Source organism: Bombus vancouverensis, chromosome 9, assembly GCF_051014615.1.
Source record: "Bombus vancouverensis nearcticus chromosome 9, iyBomVanc1_principal, whole genome shotgun sequence".
Classification (NCBI taxonomy): domain Eukaryota; kingdom Metazoa; phylum Arthropoda; class Insecta; order Hymenoptera; family Apidae; genus Bombus; species Bombus vancouverensis.
The window spans coordinates 1,316,072-1,337,629 of record NC_134919.1 but is presented as its reverse complement, the minus strand read 5'-3'; the positions used below and the strand labels follow the sequence as shown (position 1 = coordinate 1,337,629).

At 33.1% G+C, this 21,558-nt stretch overlaps 1 protein-coding gene and 1 long non-coding RNA gene across 2 annotated transcripts; one reads left to right on the top strand and one right to left on the bottom strand.

The window, feature by feature from the left end:
* Positions 1-2,792: 2,792 nt before the first annotated feature.
* On the top strand, positions 2,793-14,807 carry DAT (Sodium-dependent dopamine transporter). Its single transcript, XM_033340331.2, has 11 exons — positions 2,793-2,955; positions 8,980-9,114; positions 10,190-10,502; positions 10,830-10,968; positions 11,242-11,376; positions 12,270-12,373; positions 12,853-13,090; positions 13,384-13,512; positions 13,669-13,869; positions 14,137-14,304; positions 14,505-14,807. Exons 1-11 carry the CDS (start codon positions 2,793-2,795, stop codon positions 14,715-14,717), a joined length of 1,938 nt encoding a protein of 645 aa, XP_033196222.1. The 3' UTR covers positions 14,718-14,807.
* LOC143303158 (uncharacterized) lies at positions 2,854-5,292 on the bottom strand. The gene is made up of 3 exons (XR_013059183.1): positions 4,764-5,292; positions 3,881-3,963; positions 2,854-2,933 (listed from the first exon to the last, which is right to left on the bottom strand). It is a non-coding gene; the product is annotated as an uncharacterized LOC143303158 (long non-coding RNA).
* Positions 14,808-21,558: the final 6,751 nt, after the last annotated feature.

The following is a 21,558-nucleotide window of genomic DNA, read 5'->3' as shown; positions in this document are numbered from 1 at the left end:
AGTTAAAACAATTGATTATTTTTCATGAAAAAAAAATGACGGAATTGTGCGATCAATCTAATGATATAATAAGAACAGGAAAAGAAAGACACAATCTTGCAACGTTACCTTGAATAGAAGATAAAAGCTCTAGCCCCACCGGAGTTAGCCATTCCGTTTCTTCGAATTTGCACACTTTCAACGTTCGATCTCCCTCTATTTCTTCAGTGCATTCGTGTGTCACCGTTTAAATCTTGAGGAACACGCGACGGTTATGTTTCGTTCGCTTTTTTCCGAACAAGGCTGTCTTTTCTAGATCTCGAAGCGGTGTACGTGCCTTAGATTTGTTTCTCGGTAAGATATTTGTTTCATAATGTTTGATTGCACGCGCCTCTGATTAAAACTAGTTTGACTTCAACGTCTTACTGTGTAATTCTATGCGTAACGCTAGACTCTGTGGGATGACCTGGTGCGGGAAACAATTGTTTTTATCGTCGCAATTACAATTGTTATTCAGTGTTATGTGTTTGAAATAATTCTCTGTATATAAATCGTTTAATATTATAGTGAAAAATAACATTTATAATTCATAATCATTAAAACCATCGATTAGCGATAATGGTATGTGAGTTTTATTAAATTTTAAAAATGAATGGCGAATTAATGGCTGAAATTGATTCTTTCATTAAAATTTTAAGTACATTTTTTTTATAGTTATCATGCCGGACTGTCTTAATTTTAGTTTAGAACACATATTGCAGCTTTTTTATGTTCTAAAAGAGTTAAAGTTTTCTTTATTACCATGAGTTTTGTGTTTTAAACTAAATACTTCAGTAGTATTAAATAAAACTCTAATCATGGAATTTTCAATCAAATCGTAGTTATTTTACAGACTTTTCCTTGGGCTTGTTGTTTTCTAGTTTTCTTTTAACGTTGGAGCCTATTATGCTAATAACAATTTCATGAATACTATTCATTGAATGGTAATATTATAAATAGTAGTTTTAGCCTATAGAATATATTTCTCATAAATATTTCACAAATGTTATACTAATTTTATTCCCGTTACTTATTTCATTTTGTATTCATTACTCAGATCTCCAATAAATAGTTAGAACGTACAATATTGCAACTGGTTTTTGCATTTTGTTCATGAAACCATTTTGCGAATGTTGTGTCAGATCAGAGAAGCACAATGGGCTTTTTATCCAAATAAATTGAACAAGAATAAAATGTAACGTTTACAGGATTACAGCCTAAAATTAAAAAGCGAACGAATGTAATTGAAATTTAACAACTTTGGTATTTCACATTTTTCGTGAGCTTAAGGATGAATTTAATATATTACTCGCGATCGGCCTACTTGATTTTAAACCACCTAAAGACTAATCTGAATGAAACTTTAGTAGTCGTAACAATTTAGATTAAAAATCAGTAGAAATAAAAGCATCATTTTTCGTCGCACCTGTTTACAGAGACACCAAGTGGGAGATACTAACTGCGAGAAAGAGAGAAAGAGAGTTCTATCGTCGTTCGGCAATAACCGCCGAATATCAATTAATCGGGTCGATCTATAGACAAGCATGGATCAGTGCGTGTGACAGAAAACCCCTCGTCGAGAGTCCCCTCGAAGCCGGCACCGCGGTCGCCTTTGAAATATACGCTGTTTATCCGGAACCCGTCACCAGGGCACAATGAGCCTCGCTCGGGGGTTAAGCGTTGTCGCCTGAAGGGCTATCGATAACTTGTCGTCGCCAAATTACACGTGACCGCGCCCGCACGCGCCCGCACGCGTTTCCTCCATCCACCACCCTCTTTTCTTCTACCACATCCATTCTGTCACCTTCCCTCTCTCACCTTCTCATCGTATCTTTAATCTTTTACAAAACATAATATTAAGCTGGTGTATACGAAATGTCCTTTTCTCCAAATAAAACTTTATACTTCTTTCGAAACATTATATCGTTTAATCAAAGAAATTTTCATGTAATTCAATGCATTTTCCCGACGATGAACTAGTTCCATTATCCTATATTTATAAGACTTATCTTTTAAAAATCGAAAATTCTTATTTACGGCTTCCCTTTTTTCTTCTTTTTTAATACGACCGATAGTCGGGATAGAACAAAATGTAATGGATGAGATTGGTTAAACTTCAGAGAAACGACAAATTAGATTTCGATCGACGGAGAATTAGCGAACTTTTAGATATGGACATTTTAGAAAAAATCGCCGCGGAACGAGGACCCATTGTGCTTGTCAACTCGGTCGAGATATCCCTGTCTATTCGATGGATTTCGATTTGTTGCTGTATTTCGTATCAGGATTTTCATGGAGTGCGTCTCTTTGTCTCACAATTTAAATCATCGACCACTGTATCGGGTTGTTCGGGAAATGTGTGACCAAGTTTGAGAAAATTTTAATTTTGTTGAGAATTTCAAAACTGTTTTTGAGTAAGTAACGTGATTTGAATGTTTAGAGACGTGCACATATCTTTTATTAACGTTTAATTTCACTCATAGTTTCATCAAATTACAGATTTTGTCACTTGTCAGATCATTTTTCATCTGATCCTCTCAAATAATTTTTCTTCCAATCTCATCGAATATGTACATAGCTTTACAAATAATCCTATATTTCGATAATATTACATGTTGGCTGAAATTTTGTTGATTAACAAATTTATAAGTATGAAATAGTCAGTAGATAAGCCAGAAATCGTCAAATTTTGTTTGTTGTTTGCTTCGCTTCCTTAATTCTGCAGGAAAAATGATTTTTAACGAATCAATTTGTTTATTACAGAACGGTGAGACATGTCGTCAAGGGTGGTGAAAAATCATCCAAAGATGAATGGCGGCGTTGATGGCAGGGAGACTTGGTCCGGCAAAGTTGACTTCCTCTTGTCTGTTATTGGATTTGCTGTCGACCTTGCCAATGTTTGGAGATTTCCTTATCTATGTTACAAAAATGGCGGTGGTGAGTATCGCAACATTCTATCTTTTTCTAATTATGTAGCTACTATTCATATATACAGGGAGGTTGGTAACTGGTAGTACAAGCGGAAAGGGGGTGATTCTACGCGAAAAAAGAAGTCGAAAATATAGAATAACAATTTTTCGTTCGAGGCTTTGTTTTCGAGAAAGTCGACTTTGAATTTTCGGTCGGTACGCGTGCATTTTATCGCGTCTCGTTATAACGGATCTCACTGTAGATCGTTGTCTCGAAGGAAAAAATTAAACAAAAAATTTTTTATTCTATATTTTCGACTTTTTTTTTCGCGTAGAATCACCGCCTTTCCGCTTGTACCATCAGTTACCAACCACCCTGTATATAATCGCAAGAAGTACAAATGGACACAAAAAACGTGTTTTTAACTGTGATGCTTTGTTTCCTTTATATCAGATAAACCAGATATTTCTAGATAATGATATGCGTAGGAATAGCAACAGAATAATGCTTAACAACGAATAGATCGTTTTTAATCGTCAATACTACACATCACGCTTGATCGACGATTATCAACGCGTTTTCAGCGATCAAAAACAAATTTTGCAATCTCGGTAATTCTCAAGACAACGTAGATTAAATTCAGTTAATAGGACATAGGTATATAGTATATAACATTTTTATATTTAAAATATATTAAAAGAAAAATCAAGATTTGATTTTTCCTCCACATTTATGTACTACTCGGGTTGTGAAATAACGATTACGAAATCCGTGAAACATTTAAGATATTGAAAAATATTTTCAAAGATATTAATCCTGTCAAACATCCTGTTATTTTATCTGATAGCGTTGCAAGGCGTTATTTCGTAGTTGCGCAATAGGGGATGCATCAAGTAATGCATTCCGGCAGTAAGGTAACATCGCGTTAACCGGTCGACTAATTGGCATTTACCTCGTGGAAAATGACCCTGAGATTTAGATTTCACTCTAGGCTTCTTATCCGTGAAAGCATCTGCTGCAGGACTCAAAATTGGCCTAAATTAAAGCGAAAGAGCAATTTAAGAGTCACGCACCGACTCGGAAGATTACAGCGTCCACGTAGATTTAATTCTTAGCCCTAGTTACATCATGTTTTCGATTTAGTTTCCATGTCAATCATCTCCTATATATTCTGTTCAAATAAAATTGTATGATCGATTTCATTTAAAGAAGCTTAAGCGATCGTGATATTTAGGAAAATATTTGAAGTGTCTTGATATGAGCGACTTTTTGTTCCAAGATTTTTTTTCAAACAACGTTCTCTTTTTTTAAAACGTGAGCGAGATTATTACGTAACAATTTAAATACCGTAACGAATTAAAACCGTATTTTAAACTTATCACTAGACTGTGGATGTCTATGCAAATCCATAGCTTTATAGAAAATTGTAAATAAAGCGGGAGATCTGGAAAATAAATTGTTTTACCTGTAGGAGATTTTTGTACTATTTATCTTGCATACTCTCTATGTTTCATATGTTTTGCGTATCTTTTTTTTAAATACAAATGTAAGAATACTTATTTTTATCATACTTTTGTTATTTACTAAGAGTAAGAAAGTTTGTAATCGCTATTCGCAATTTAATATATTCAGCACAATCGTTAAATATCATCGAAAAAATGAATATAAATGGAAATGTTAGAAAAAAGACCGCGTTGAAATCTTAAGACGACAGTTTCACTTTCAAGGTTACATTATGAATCGTAATATAATGGTATTATATTATATTCTATGAACCTGTTTTACTTTTATTTATCACATACAAAGTTCGAACCCTTTAGTTTTCTTTTACAAACCTTCTAACAACAATTTCCATAAGCAACTCTCAGCGACTTTGAAGACGGAGTTCAGCGATGACGATGATGACGACGACGGCGGGGTCGATGACGATGGCGGCGACGACGTTATTAGCTTTTGTTCTATAGAGTCTTTCGTAGGAATACGATTAGGACCAGCTATCAGCGATACGGGGCCTCCTCAAAAGCGGCTGCTAACTCAATTAAGAGGAGAGTAGGGCGCACCATTAGTACCGACAAGATCGGTCGCTAATTTCCAATTACCTTAATTAATTATAATTTCCCATTCGGGCCGGCCTTTGATCATGGACGTTCGCGACGCCTCTGTCTGCTGCATGACACCGTATACGATCCATTATGTCCCATGATTTTGCCCTGTGTTTCACGCTTCTTCTTTGCGAAAATTTACAAATTTTCCACATACGGTTTTGTTGTCATCATTTCCTCGTTGTAAACGAAACAGCTTTAAACAACATGATTCAAATAAAATAGGTCGTGGATTGAACTGAACATTGCGAATCGATTTTGTACGTTTATATCGCCGGATTGATTATTATAGATTTGAAAAAGTAATTATCCTTGCTTAGAACAGGATCTGGTTTTACATAATATGTTGTTAAACCTTCGACTCACTTTTAGATACACGTGTATGGTGAATAATGGCATGAACGTTGGACGATTAGCTTCATCATCTATGAGTCAATGGTCAAATTGTTTCATACATAGAAGCTGTAATTGGAACTTTGTATGTTTACGCAAAAGGTTAAAAATTGTTCGTGTTTATCGAATTTAGAAAATATGGAATTTTGAAAATTACAGCTTTTTCAATTTGAATTTTACTACGTGTAAAGTTGGTATCGTGATAGATTACGTATAACGAAATCACACACTCACACACACATAATTTACGAAATCGATTTTCTAGGAAGCTATACCGGGTATAAGGAAACTTTATTTTTCATATTTCTGGTTAATTGTTTTTATAAGGAATCACTTCCTCACGTAATAGATATATGGTTATATAAGACTTATATGTTATGTTTCATCAATGATTACTATGTTGTGTATACAATATATGATTAACATTAGAGATTGTGCAGGTTTCATATTTTTTAACGAAATACCGTGACTCATATGTATACTCCTGTCCTTAAATTGCAGAACTCTGATCATTTAGTAAATTTAGATTAAAGATAGATGAATGTTATACATAAAATGATAAGATGAAATTGAAGAAAGATTTTGTTATTATAATAAATGTTTTATGTATAATTTTCAAATGGTCAAGTACAAAATGGAAATGTACTTTATGTTCTAATTCACTTATTTATAGTTCCATAAATCCAACGTGACGGTTTAAATAATGCATTTTCTCGTTGGATACGCATTCATAATAAAGTTTTTATTCTCTGCGGTTACAGTGACTGCGTTTTAATCGAATTTCTACCTTTTGTATATTTTATCGATGAATATTCCTTATTTGCTAATGAAGCACACAGATATCTCAAATCTATTTTACATCTAAATTAATTTCATTGAAAAGTAAAAATTTATTTTAAATTGGTGTATTTTTATAAAACGGTAATGAAATATTTTCAATTAGACACGAATGAAGCGAATAGAAAAAAGGAAGAAGACTGGATACTGTGTAGGAATAAATTCATTGATATTTATAATTTTTTCCTACTGGAAGTCAAATTTTTGATTTCAAAAAGCTTTGTTGCAAAATGTACCGAAGTTGTTGATTGAACATTTCAGAAAATTTTTCGAATGCGGAAAACCATTCATATAAACCGTTCAGAAGTCACTTTCATCAACTTTATAAATTGAAAAATACAAATATGTTACAAATACTATTTTTTAAGTTTACCTTAGAATTTATTAATATTTATATCATCTATGTGCGATGAATGAACTTATAGGAATAAAGCACTCGTTCTTTGAGAATTGCCTGTTGATCGTATGCTTACGTAATGAAATTAAGAAATTAATAAAAGATCGAGTTGGATCATTTTGGTTTCTGCGTGGTTTATATATTGTTAATGCACCATTAATACTTGATTAATGAATGTAATGTGCTTAAATCTTTAAATAAACTTAAAGCTTGAGAAAATATCTTATATACACTTAAATTTCTCAAGTCATTCGTATTACAAGCATTAATGAGTTACTAAAATCTAGTTGAACCCAAGTGCAAAGTGTCGGTCTTTGAAAATCGTTATATTTTCAAAGGACCAAAATTAAACGGAAATGTTATTCAAAGCCGGGCATTTGTTCATGACATACGGAAGAACTCTCTTTAGAGATGCTATATGAATATATATATTGCAAGGAAATTGAAATACAAACGTTTATTAATAAAAATAGTAAAGAAATATAAACATAAGATTATTAAATAGAAAAAAATACAAAATTAAGACACAAAAATTCCTTAATAGATTATTAAAGAATTCTGTTGGAATTTTAATGAAAGACCGTTATCTTAACTTGTATGTAAATATGAATACAGCAAGTTTATTACGAACTTGTTATGAAGCTATTACGACATTAAAGCACATTGTAATTATTTAAACAAGTTTAGTCGCTTTTAATAGTTCTGAGATTTTACATTTAATGTTGCAATCGATTTCTAAGAATTTTTCTACACATGCATATGTATATCTATGTGTACGTTGTTCATGTTTACATAGCGTGGTATATTAAATATAATGATGAGTCTCCTAACCATACCATTAGAAATATAATCGACGAATATCAACACATCATCGATCTTTAACAAGGATAAGGAGATTTGAATATGAAAAATGCTTGATCGTACGTTTTCATAAGGAAACTTACAATTAAAAACATTACAATTAAAATAAATTGTTCACAGATAATTAATCGAATTACATGGTTTCTTATATTTAATAATATACTTAATAAGTGATTTTCTAATTATGGATGAAACATCATGGTATTTAGCATTTAGAAGAAACACATATTTCTTAAAAATATTTTACTCTTATCGAAGCACTTTACTGAATTTTTGTCTAAATGATTTGTTAAAATATAATACTTTTTAAGTAGTTAATGTCTGCATTATGTGGTATTCAGTTTATCTTTGATAATCTACGAAAATAAGTTCTAATAGCTTTATATTATTTCCCTCAAAAACAGACAAGTCCATTTTTTACTAAATATTAAAGTTTCAATAAGTTTTAATTTTCGTTATACAAATGGACAAAGAACATTCAAAAGCACTTATGTCGAATTTATTCGTGAACGAGAAATGAGAAAAATTCATCACTGCAGGGCATAAGAAAAAGGGAATATCCTTATTTAATGCGATTACGTCTCCGTGGTTACTAAGAAGAATTTATTGGGAAAAAACGAAGACGGGCAACGAGTAAGAATGTTCAACATATCTGAGGAAATTTGTATCCAAAACATAGAAGATATTGTCCATGCATGTTCCTGACTTTTAGAATCTACAAAACATGTGCAAAAAAAAATATTATTTAAATACTTGTTATAGATATATTGTTTTACTTAAATAATGGTTAATTTAAATAATGAATACATACTAAATACATACTAAAATTTGTTGGAATATGCTATGCATTTACTATATATTGTTTACCCTATTTTTACTTTTTTTATATAATCTTGATTTCGTTCTAATACCGAGTGCTAATTAAGAATTCACGATACTTGTATTTGTTTAACCGTTTGATAAATCAGCTTTATCAGAATCACCATTTCAGCCATTGCCTTGCTACATTTTCAAAAGTTCGCTATCGAATTACGTACCTAAAAGCACCTTGCTGCCACTGGTGCTCTAAATATTCTGCAATTCAGTTATGCAGCTAACACGATGATGCGAGTGGCTCGCACATCACTTTTTTCCTCGCTCTTCATATCGGTCTCTTGTCACGCGGCAGATGTCATCAAAGATGATAAGAATCCGGACGTGTCCCACAGTGCCTGTAAATAAATTAAACGCGTTCAATTTGATCAAAGATATGAACATGATTTTCTCGTTTTCTAATGAAAAAACTTGCTGTTATTTTATTCATACCTAAATACCACCATACGTGAAAGTATTTAAAAGTTTTTAGCGTTCAGACATTTTTCCTCTCCATTAATTACAGTTTTAGAAATTTTTATTATATCTGATTATTATTGAGAGAGTTATTATTTTATTATTTATGTTATACTATATTTATGCTTACAGGGGCTTTTCTGGTTCCGTATTGTATAATGTTGGTGGTAGGAGGAATTCCGCTGTTTTACATGGAACTTGCTCTGGGTCAGTTCAATCGAAAAGGTGCGATCACTTGTTGGGGTCGCCTGGTGCCACTTTTAAAAGGTAAGATCCTTTTCTTAATTATCTTGGTGCTAATTACTAAACCGAGAATAATAGTAATAATGTGACGGTTCTTCGATGACTCACGTTTTTAACGCTTTAATTTTATAAATTTCCTAACAGAAATTTAAAGTATATATCAAAGCTCGCAGAAAGGTTTGTTTCTTACCATTTACATTGTATAATATCATATAATAAAACAACAATCAATTGTACGAAATACGCATTCAAAACCTAAATAACTGAACACAGCATATTTCGAGAAACCCCGTCTAATATCATCGAGCTTAGAAATAATCGCGTTAAAATTCCTCTTCCACTTGATTCTTTGCACCGAAAAGATCAACAATGGAGGTAATAGCATCACTGTGTGCGATTACTTTTCTGATTGACTCTCAGAAGACAGTTCTGGAAACGTTTCAAAGCACTTTACCGTCATCTTCTACGACGAGGAACTATGCATTAGACACGGCCGGTATATTTTCTTTTCTTTTGCTCTACATCGCGCTATACGGTACATTATGTAACGCGTATAAATCCTGGAAAATCCGAGGATGGAAGACCACTTGAGAAGAGCTTCCATTTCCGTCGATTTCCTGGATCGTGACGATTTCACCTAGGATCGTCGTGATGATCGATGGGAATGCAGGATTCTTCTTGACTCTTGTCTTCTGCGCGCTTTTTCCTTCTGATCCGCATCGATGAACGACGTAATTGATTCGCCGCTCAAGACACATTTCCCACGGGATAATGGAATATTCTCCGGCTCAGGAATCAGAACATAGGACATGTCCTCCGAGATTTTTAATCCTTCTGAAACGCCAATTACCTTTTTACTGCTTAACTATATATGGAAAGAGACTTATCGTTCTGAAAATTAAATGAATCGCGTCCATTCTACCTTCGGTCATTGATATAGTTAAATATATAGTTAAGTACTAGCGTAGTAAATTAATATAAATTATAAACCGTTGCATGAAATTGATTTATCCAAACCTCCAAATCTAGTTTATTACTAGTTTATTAAAAGTTCGAAATATGTTCAAAAATTGAATATAACAATCGAATGTTTGCATAGGTATTGGGTATGCAGTGGTACTAATTGCATTCTACGTCGATTTTTATTACAATGTGATCATTGCTTGGGCATTGAGGTATTTCTTCGCCTCATTCTCCAGCCTTTTACCTTGGACCACTTGTGACAATCCATGGAATACGCCACATTGTCGAGCGTTTGACGCTAATATTTCTTATACATTCGACAATATGTTTGGTTCGCTCGATTCGATAGAATCTAGTAATTCCTCCCTAATAGCCGAACATTTGGGTAGAGATTCAAATCAAGGCTACAACAATACGTGGTACACGAGCGCTGCTCAAGAATATTTCAAGTAAGTTTTATTCTGCATATTTGTTTTGCGTTAAAAGCGTCGATTTTCTATATTGCTTGTGCTTTGTTGTACATATATCACTGATATTCGTTATTTATGAATAGACTGCGAATGTTTATACATACACATTTTTTTTATGGAAAATTGGTAACAAAACGGAGCCTGTATAGCAATTTGCTTTGTTTTCAGGCAATTTTTTAAGGCTATATCATATACTTACATATTTCATAATACGTTTATCATATTTAAAAATCGAAATAATCAAATATTATGAAATAAAGAAGAAGGCATGTTTTTGAGCAACTAATTCGGTAATTTTCTTGACAGTCGAGCTATTCTGGAGCTTCACGAAAGCGAAGGTTTACACGATCTTGGAACAATTAAATGGGATATTGCGTTATGTCTGCTGGTAGTCTATCTGATTTGTTACTTCTCTTTGTGGAAGGGCATTTCTACTTCTGGCAAGGTAAACTTCTTATGGTGTAAATTTAGATTTCACGTCACCAGTCGTCTAGAAATAAATTCTACAGTAGAAATAAGTGTAAAAGCAGTATGAACAAAAATGTTACTTCATCTTTTTACTATTACTCTAATATTTTGTTCACGTTATAACTCTTTCTTATGACTACTGTTGGTTAACCATAACTTTTTTGTGTTAAAACGTTATGCTATTATCAACAATCTAAGATTATCGTTCCATCGAATAGAACGATCAAAGAATTTTATTCTTTTGTTACAGGTGGTTTGGTTTACGGCTCTATTTCCTTATGCTGTTTTACTGATCCTACTTATACGAGGCGTCACGTTGCCAGGAAGTCTGGAAGGAATACGCTACTACCTTAATCCGAATTTTTCTGCTATAACAAAAGCTGAGGTAAATAAAATAACGTTATTTCACAATTATTCTATTACAGTAGCTTTTGAAAGTCATCTTATAGATATAAGTCAGAAATAATTTAGTTAAAACGAACGAAACGTACGTACAGATATTATCAAATTTATGTAATAATAAAAAATATATTGAAACTAATTTATACGATATACAAGCGATTGTACCTTGATATTATTACGCAATATCGTAGTTTCACTTTTGTGGTTTATCGTGAGTTTGTCGGCTCCGCCTCTTGAATTTAGCGAATCGCCTTTTCAGGGGATGATCGCGGCGTTATGAAATATGTAGCTATTTACAGTGGTCATGGAAAAGAATAAGAATCCGAGGGTCAGCAAGCTAATGCACCGGCGTAAGAGGGTCGAAAAAATCGGATAGTGAGAAAAATGGGAAAGGGAGAAACGTGCCGAGTTTAACCGACGACGCTGAAAATGGAAACTCTGTGTACCTGTCATAATGACTATTAGAGTTCGGTCCAGTCACGGCCATGAAATCTCACGTTCTCACCCTCTTGACTCGCAAGTGAAATGCATTTTTCTCTGGCGACTTGAATAACGTTTCTAGATCGCTCGAGTAAATTTTGCACAACGACCGAGAAAAATTTGTTGACTTCTAAAATATCAGAATTTACGGCGAATCGTTGTCTCTGTATCTTCCTTTCTCTTTTTTTACGGAGGAAGATGTTTAAAAGTTAATAAATTTGTCGATTACTTTTACGACGCAAACGTAATCTTCTGGAAAGAAAGGGACGGAAAAAATAAATCTTTCTTTATTAAAGAAGATAAACTGCCTTTTTTGAATTTTGGATGAAATTTCGATCTCAATCGTAAAATTGAGACTATCTGGCGATTTTTCCTGAATGCTTAATCTCTATTTAGGTGTGGGTGGATGCCGCAACGCAGGTGTTCTTCTCTCTCGGACCGGGTTTTGGGGTGCTTTTGGCTTATGCAAGTTATAATAAATATCACAACAACGTTTACAAGTAAGTAATATGTGTGTAATTAAGTATATTTCATTTTTAACTAGTTTTAGATAGTGAAGTTTTACAAGTAATGAGTATAATAAATTGTTTAAACGGTCTCGCTCCTTTATTTACTATAAGTATATTTCTCATTGAGAACGAATGGATAGAAAATTAGCCTAATATGGAAACATACTTTCCTCTTTTTTCTTAATCTTGACTTAATAAAATAAAGTCTTAACTTTTCATAAACTTTTCATTCGAACGCGATATCATGAAATAAAACTGAATTAGAAAATAATGAAATTTCACTTTTCATTGAACAAATTTTTATTTTCATTCAATTACATAAAATATTCTCAATCTTATTATCCAATATTTATAAATAAAAATCGTACATTTGTATCTAAATATCTATAGATTTCGATTGAATACATAAAAAATAATAAATTTGTGTACTGATAAATGTAAAATTTATTTGTCGCTTACATGTTTTCCAGGGACGCTTTATTAACCAGTTTGATAAACAGCGCAACATCGTTCGTCGCTGGTTTTGTGATTTTTTCTGTACTAGGGTACATGGCTCGAGCAAGTGGAAAGTCCATTCAGGATGTAGCGACTGAAGGACCTGGTCTAGTGTTTATCGTTTATCCTGCTGCTATCGCTACTATGCCTGGATCGATGTTTTGGGCGCTTATCTTTTTTATGATGTTGCTTACGTTGGGGTTGGATAGCTCGGTATGTCGCTATTCATATAACTTCTATTTATTATTGTTAGAAAAAATACAGAAGATTTAATGAAATATTGTTCTGTGCAATTAAGACAACGAGAGAACAGTGTGTAATTAACTTGAAAACTGTGACTACATAAATTATCATTCCTCGTGATAATGTTAGTTGTGTTAATTTTAATTACTTAATTAATCTTAATACTCTATCGCGAACACCTTACAGTGCAATATAATAATTCAATTATATTATATGTATAATCAATTCTCTTTTTGAGAGCATAATCAAATCTTTTCTTGTAGTTCGGGGGCTCTGAAGCGATAATAACTGCTCTTAGCGATGAGTTTCTAATTATCGGGAATAATCGCGAAATTTTCGTCGCTTCGCTTTTCACGCTATACTTCCTCGTTGGTTTAGCCTCGTGTTCCCAGGTAAGACGATGACTATAACGCATTTCATGAAATAATTGTAATTGACTCTGCTACTTCATTTGGATCATTTTCGATCTAATCGTGTTTTTTTTTATCGTTAAAAAACTTCCTGGCATAATTGATCTTTACATAAAAAATGATATTTGTTATACACAGGGTGGCTTTTACTTTTTCCACTTATTGGACCGATACGCAGCTGGCTACTCGATGTTGTTTGCAGTTTTGGCGGAGGCGATCGCTGTTAGTTGGATCTACGGGGTAGATAGATTTTGCGCAGATATTAAAGATATGATTGGGTTTTCACCTGGAATCTACTGGAGAGTCTGCTGGAAATTCGTTGCTCCGATATTTCTCATGGTATATCTGCCACACACATAGCTCTATATCGTATACAACGTGCATTGTAATTAGTATAATACTTTCCTTCTAACTTTCGCATAATTAGTAAAATAATACACATGTACCTAATATTTTGTTAAGTACAGATTTTTTTCAATTTTTTCAAATTTGTACTACTCGTATTCCTTTCAGAAATGTAATCAATCAATAGTTAAATAGGTCACAATTCTCTCTTCCTTTTCTACATGTCCTTTTCCAAGAAATTAATTTTTTATATTGTTACAGTTTATCATCGTTTACGGTTTAATGGGTTATGAACCACTGACTTATGAGGATTACGTGTACCCTGTCTGGGCAAATGTATTAGGCTGGTTAATTGCGACTTCCTCAATTGCCATGATACCCGGCATCGCAATTTATAAGATCGTCGTCACGCCCGGCAGTTTCATTCAGGTAATATCATGATTTTAATACAATTGATTTTATTTCCTTTTGGCGTTTTCGTCGTAATGATATTGTTTAATACGGGATAACAGAAATAATTTGCATACGATTTCTATAATCGACATGTTGTAAATGACAATATAAGTTCTATCTGTGCAGCGTAGAGAGTTATAGACGCACGATAGATAGATGTACGTAATAAATTACAGAGATTGAAAATTCTGACCACTCCCTGGAGAGATACTCAACAAAGAAACGCAGATCTATCCTCGGTGGTGAACGGTGCGGTTCGTCGTAGTTTTATCGCAGATCAGGATCTAAACGTAACAAAGGAACAACAAGATTTGACCAAAGAACAAACAGAAGTGATGATCCAATCCAGAGAAGGTGTTAACGGAGATCCACCTCCGGAGCCAGTCTAGGACAGTGCGGTTGTGATTTTGCACGGTGCCCGGTTCCAAGTATATCTTTGCTAATATTCTATCGTGGAAATATAGTTTTATTCAAAATTATTTCCACTCAATCACTAAGATTTCGAACGCACCCACTTAGATTTTACGATAAAAGTCCTTTCGTATTCATTCTTTACTCTCTGAATGACGAGGTTTCCAAATTTGGCGTACTTTTGTGGCGTTGAACTTTTGAAATTCCTTGGACAACAGAAAAGGAGCTTTCCTTAACGGGACGCGATTTATTTACGAGAAATTTTCGAAACAGACATTCCGATGTCTCCTGTGAATCGTGTTAAGCTCCGTCGTGTTTTCGATTGTTTCATACCCACACTAGTCTTTTAATGCACTTGACTCTTTTCTTACCAATAATAACGCTATAGCATATCTGTAGTAAATGTATTTTGGTATCCGAATACGTGTAGAGATTATCGTATTTTCGTATATATATATTATTTGCAGCATACAAACTTCAAACGAAACACAATTTAAAGGTAGAAGGCAGGAAGAATTTAAATTTGATTATGAACATGAAGATGATACAATTGAGTGCACAGAAGGAATAATTTTCTTCGACAACCTTTTTTTTGAAATATATCAATCTCACAATGTATTATTATACATATATGTTACGGACAAAAATCTAAAAAGACAAAACGCATTTTAATCGGTTAAAATGCCGAATCGTTAAATCTCTTAGACAATATTTGTTATACACAAATAATCGAGAAATTCTTCCTTAGGTTTGCAGAAGCACTCAAAATATTGGAGGAAATAAGAACAGCTTCTTTATTTTCATTATAATCTATCTTTTGGTTGATTCACTATTATGCTTTACGCATTTTGTTCAGTCACAACGCGATTCTACTTACTTTTTATGTTATCTGTAGCATATATGTAACTTTTACCTAGATAATTTTTAAAACAAATTTAGAAATTTCCTAAAGTGTTCAAAAGAACACATTGCAAATGTAAAACATAGCCCAACCTGTAAATATTATAGGCTTCATGAAATTTCCTCGATAAATTCGTTAAATAGATCATGAATATTATTCTAGATCTAGTAAGTTCAAGGCTGTAATTATCCGAAGCAAGGAAATTTCTTGAGTAGCTTTAACATTCAATGAAACTTAATCTTTTGTCGATTAAGAATGTTTCGAAGAAACAAAGACGAAGAAAAGTTAGAGTCTTCGTTACATAAACGTTAAATCTATAAAATATAAAATATATAAATATATAAAATAAACATAAATACATAATTGATAAAGAAAGAGAAATGATTAAATGATTAAATAGAATTTATAGAGTATATTTCATTCGTGGAGTTGCCAATTTTATCGTCCTTTGGAAGAAAAAGTTTCTAGTATCTTAACTAGTATCTTAACGCGTCTTAACTTTCGTTGTATTCTGATTGACAATATTAATTCTGCGGGCATAGAAAGATATTCTATAAGGTTAAGTGAAAATTTCACGATGGAACTTCGATACTACTTTCCTATAAATTTAAATACTCTTTAAATTTGATGAACCAAAATTAAATTTTAAGCTGGTACACATGTACGATGTAAATAATATAAATCTGGAAAGCGTATCGCTAACAAGTTTTCAGAGAAAAATCTATAGAATACAAATTTATTCTTATCCAAGGGGTTTAGTGGAAAAATGATACGAGTACACTTTTTTTCTGAAAATAAAATAAATTTAAAAAGGGATACGTGGTATCTTCATTTATATAAAGGACTTTGTTTATTAAATTTCCAAGGCTTTATAAATATGTACGGCATCATTATAATACATTTTAATACATTTTAATTTATAATCTGTAGTTATTAAATTTATAGTATTAAAAGATGCTGTCATTTGTATCATTTTTCTTCTGAGCCCCTTATTTGTTAATAAAGGATTAACACACGTTTTACATAAATAAAGCGTTAAAGAAGTAATCTGTTCGCAGATCCAACTATCTCCATTTGATTATTCGAATGCTCTTACTTCGTCTGGTTCGACCGGACGTATATGCTGTGTAGACTATACGCGAATTATAATCACCGATCAGGTGTAAAATTTTACATTAAAGAATAGTGAATTTCAAGCGTTATCGAGAAAATGTTTCATCGTTAAGAAGCAACAGCGCTTTTACCCATACAATATTTAGTACAGTCCAATACTCGTATAGATCTGGACCATTAAACACGTAAAATGCCATAAATTTATGATTAAAGTAACAATAATTTATTTGGAAAGTGGGTTACACATAACTGACAGCAGCAAATTACGTTACGCTAGAATATATATTATTAAACTGCAATTATTTATATAAATTCATATTTTTTATGAACAGAACTAAAAGAATAGGTACTAAATACGGATTTGTTTCATCTTCGAAATGCACTTTACTTCAGATATTTTATATTTGGATATTTTTATATTTTTATTTTTGGATTTTTATATTTGGATATTTAAATATTATATGTATTTTGTGCATTTTTGCCAGCTCGCATTTCTCATAAATCCATTAATATCTGCAGTCTATACGTAATGTGTCTCATTCCTGAGTGCTTTTTCCTTATACGCGGGTCAATCGCTTATAATTGTTAATTTCTAAACATTGTTGGTATTTATCGTTATTTTGATTTTTTGAAATATTATTATTTCTTATGAAACCATTTCCTTTTATTTTCTTTGCTCGATCAGTATTATAAAAAAAGATAAAGATGTTATAATGTAATATTATACAATTACTTAACCCTTCTATCATAACATTACTATTCCAAACAAAAATATCTATCGAATAATTCTTTAGAGTAATTTTCTGTCTCTTTATATAGAAATGTTAATTTGTACAAAGTTACGTTTGTCTATCTTCATAAAGGCGAGAATCGACGATACGGTAAATAACTGAGTATGTTAAGTATTTAAGAAATTATCGTCGTAAACTTGTTAGAAAATATTCTCTATGTGCAGATACACATATATGTACCATATAGTTCATAGTTATTGTTGTTAGATACAATGGTACGTATGTATGTATATTTATACGCATATACATATATACACATATATACAGGGGGAACCGTCAAAGATAAAATTTTCAAATGTCTTCTTTAACTATGAACATTTGAGAAAACGTCCTAAACGATTCGAAGAATTTTCCGAAGTGAAATTGACCTAAAAACTTTGTAATTCTTTTGTGTAAAGAATAGATCGACAAATGTTTCGTTTATATTCTTCGATTTGTAAATTAACGTGAAAAGATCGTCATAAACTACAAAAATTACCTACATAATTTCAAGATGTTTAGTAAAATAAAGATTTTGAAAAAGATTGATTTAAGACAATTCGTTCGTATTCGTGTTTCGAAAACGTAGGAATTGTGTCGTCGACATTTTATAGGTTCTCGATAATCAAGAAAATTATTCGAATGTTCCGTTTAAGACAAACTTTCCTGTCCGTATATAATTGTATGTTATATTTTATACATCGCATCCGAGTTGTAACCACAGCCATAGGTAGCAGCTCGGGCCTTGTTAATACAATAAATAAATAAATAAATATTCACAAAAGAGACTCAACGATTGCCTTCTAAACAAAATAATTTTCGTTCGTTCTCTCAACCCCTTATTATTTTCACGTCATATACGATCTTACTAACATCAGTCTAATATAAGTTTAAGTAGTTATGAGAGACTGTGTCTAGTGGGATGCTAACGCATTTTGAGATATAATTGTGGACAAAGTACGTATCAACAGCTGGCTGTCGAAACGAGCAAAACCCATATAAAAAGAAGACTAAAAAGAAAACATCCCACTGACCTTACTAAAGAAATAAAGTAAACTCGAAGATGGTATCCTGCTGGAGGTAGCCATCTACATGTTGTTTAGCAATAAAGTTAGAAAAATTTGCCAAATGTCCAGATGGACAAATCGTAAAGTACAAATTAAATACAAAAGGAACTACTTTTATTTTATTCCCGTTTCCTTCATAATCTTTGTCTTTTGTTTCCTTCCCATCTCTCACTTATCTTTTTCTTTATTTAGACTTCTCTTCCTTCTCTTTTCTTTTACTTGGTACTTTTCCACGGAATCGTCGGTCTATGTATGTGCACGAACCTCTTATTAAATAAAAAGCAAAGTATTTAAAATTTGTTATATTTATCTGGTTTAAAAATGTCATACTTATTGCGTTGGTTAAGAAAATATTTATAGATCTCATATAATTTTAAGTTTATCCTGTATTTAATCAATAACCTGACATCACATATCTATAAACATTTTCCTTAAAAATTTTTAAAACTTTCAAGTCTTCAGTTACTCCTTATAAATTTCTGTTGACTTACGACTCTCGTACGCGCGTTATACTGCGTCTCCCGACGAATACGGTCGAACATTTCCTTCGAGCCGGATTCACGTGCACTAAGCCTTCGAGTTAAGCAGTGTACACAGCTTTGACACCCAATGACCCTTTGACAACAGCACAGTGCTACGTTACTCCATCACAACGCAACGACCAGGTAAGCTCGTTAATTGTATCGCCAGGTCTAATTCCCGCCATAACAATGCCAAACGCATAAAAAATCAGCTCCTTGCGTCGAAAGCGAGGTAGCCTGCTCGGCCGATTTACGCTCATATCGAAACTACTCGACGAATACCAACAGTCCGGTTAGCAGCATGAGGCCCCTTAAGGTCATATCGGAAATTTATCGACGACGTTTTTTTTTTATTTGGTAGACTATTTACAATCAATTCCCATTGAGAATTATAAGTAAATTATTTTGGCGTGGTACTGTAACTTGGGCTATAAGAGTTTATAGTATGTTTGATTCTAGTTGAATCTAATGCTTCAATCTAAAGGGTATTGTCTTTTTAGTCTCGAGGCATTGTTAGTAAGCGAGAGAGGGAGGAGGGCCGTGATCTCCTTCTGTGAGCAGGTTATGCTTCGGAAAGAGGCTGCGGAGAGGGTGGGGGTGCAGTACTCCCACCCCGAGAGGTTCGACCGGCAAGGGCGCGGCAGAGGTCGTGGATGCGCTTCGGCGAGGCGCGCTGGGTCCTCCGCGTCCCCCGGTGGGGTTCAAACTTAGGCGCTGGCAGCTCAGCGTCTCGGGGCCGCAAAGCAGTCTGGTAGGAGACCGGACTGCCTGGCACGGCGGCTCCGACGACGAGGCGCGGTGTGATATGACCGCACATCGCTCCATTAGGGGACGTATTGTGCGCGCGGGGGGGGGGGGGGTATGTATCGCTCACATCGTGGAGGTTTTAGTCGGTTGGAGTCCGGCACTACCGCGCCCTTTTCCCCAGAAGCGGCTTGGTGTCCGTGCGGATTTCCTCCACGTTAATAAAAAAAAAAAAAAAGAAAGGAAAACAGTTGTCTGTGTGAAAACATATTAGACTTATATATTTAACAATTAATTGTTGAAAGCCGGTATATGCTTAGAATCAAGATAAGAAAATTTATAAATTGTTATGAAATGTCATAGCAGATCGTGAAAATGAAAAACTTTATAAAACAATTTTTATAAAACAATATTATTGTCATAGTATTTACTTTTATATTATTCTATATTATTGTATACTAGCATTTAGTATAGATTAACACAGTTCTAAATCAAATATTAATACCACAGAAGTGTGAATTTGATTTTAGTTTGTAAAAACTATTACAATTGTACAAATGGTTATTGTAATAAATTGTTGAAGGCGTCAATTTAAAATAAAAGTTAGAAAATTATTAAATTTGATTGTGTTATAATGAAAAATCATCTTTTATAATATCAGCAAACCGTTACCGTTCGATTGACCTTTCAGCACCTCGTCAAGTGTATGTTATTAGATTATATGCCATATAGAAACACACGACTCGCGCGCGACCTCGTCTGTGTTTGAAATTTGTTAGAATTTAATCTCGAAATTAAGATTAATAATCTGTGGAAGACACAATGTTTGTGTTGAAATAATATTATGATATTTATTAAACAAAAATTACAGGAAATATAAGTGAGCGTTGTAGAATGTTGACAGTTGGCTAGTTATTTTCAAATTAACTGCCTTAGTGACCCATGGCCCTTGAAAATGTTTTGAACCCCCACTCTCTATAATGAGTGTGACCTGAGTAGATGTCTCTGTGTGACGTCACGTGCCACGGAACTTTCTAGCAGCTTCTCGATACAAAGCGCTACGCTGTCAAGGCGCGACACCGACGTGCCCAATGTTCCATCCATATCCTTACGTTTCTTCCGCCGAGTTCTCGGAAGAGCATGCACGCGCCCCGCCACGGTACATCTAACGAACGTACGGTAGTGGGGATATCGCTGGACAACGAAGGGAAGAATCCGTTCGATCACTCACCGCATCTGTATGCGATTAATATCGTTGTATTCCAACAAACTTTCGTACCGTGAAAATCGAAGAAGAGCTTTTACGAATTAAATTATCAATTTATAACATTTGCGCTATTAATTTATAATATTTAAACCATTAATTTATAACATTTAAACTATTAATTTATAATAATTGAATTAATAATTTATATTAATTATGCTATTCATTTATAATTACTAATATTAATCTAAAACAATTACTCCATTAATTTTTAATAATTATACCAATAATTTATAACGATATCTTCCATTAATTAAAAATAATTATGTTCTTAATTCATAACAGTTATACCATTAATTGGAAGCAATTCTACTATTCATTTCATACCATCAATTCGTAGCGATTAAAGTAATGGTTTATTTTGTTCTATTTAATATTAACGAAATCTTTGAAGTGTTTGAAATGGTATTTTATTTCTATTTAGTTTTATTTTATAATT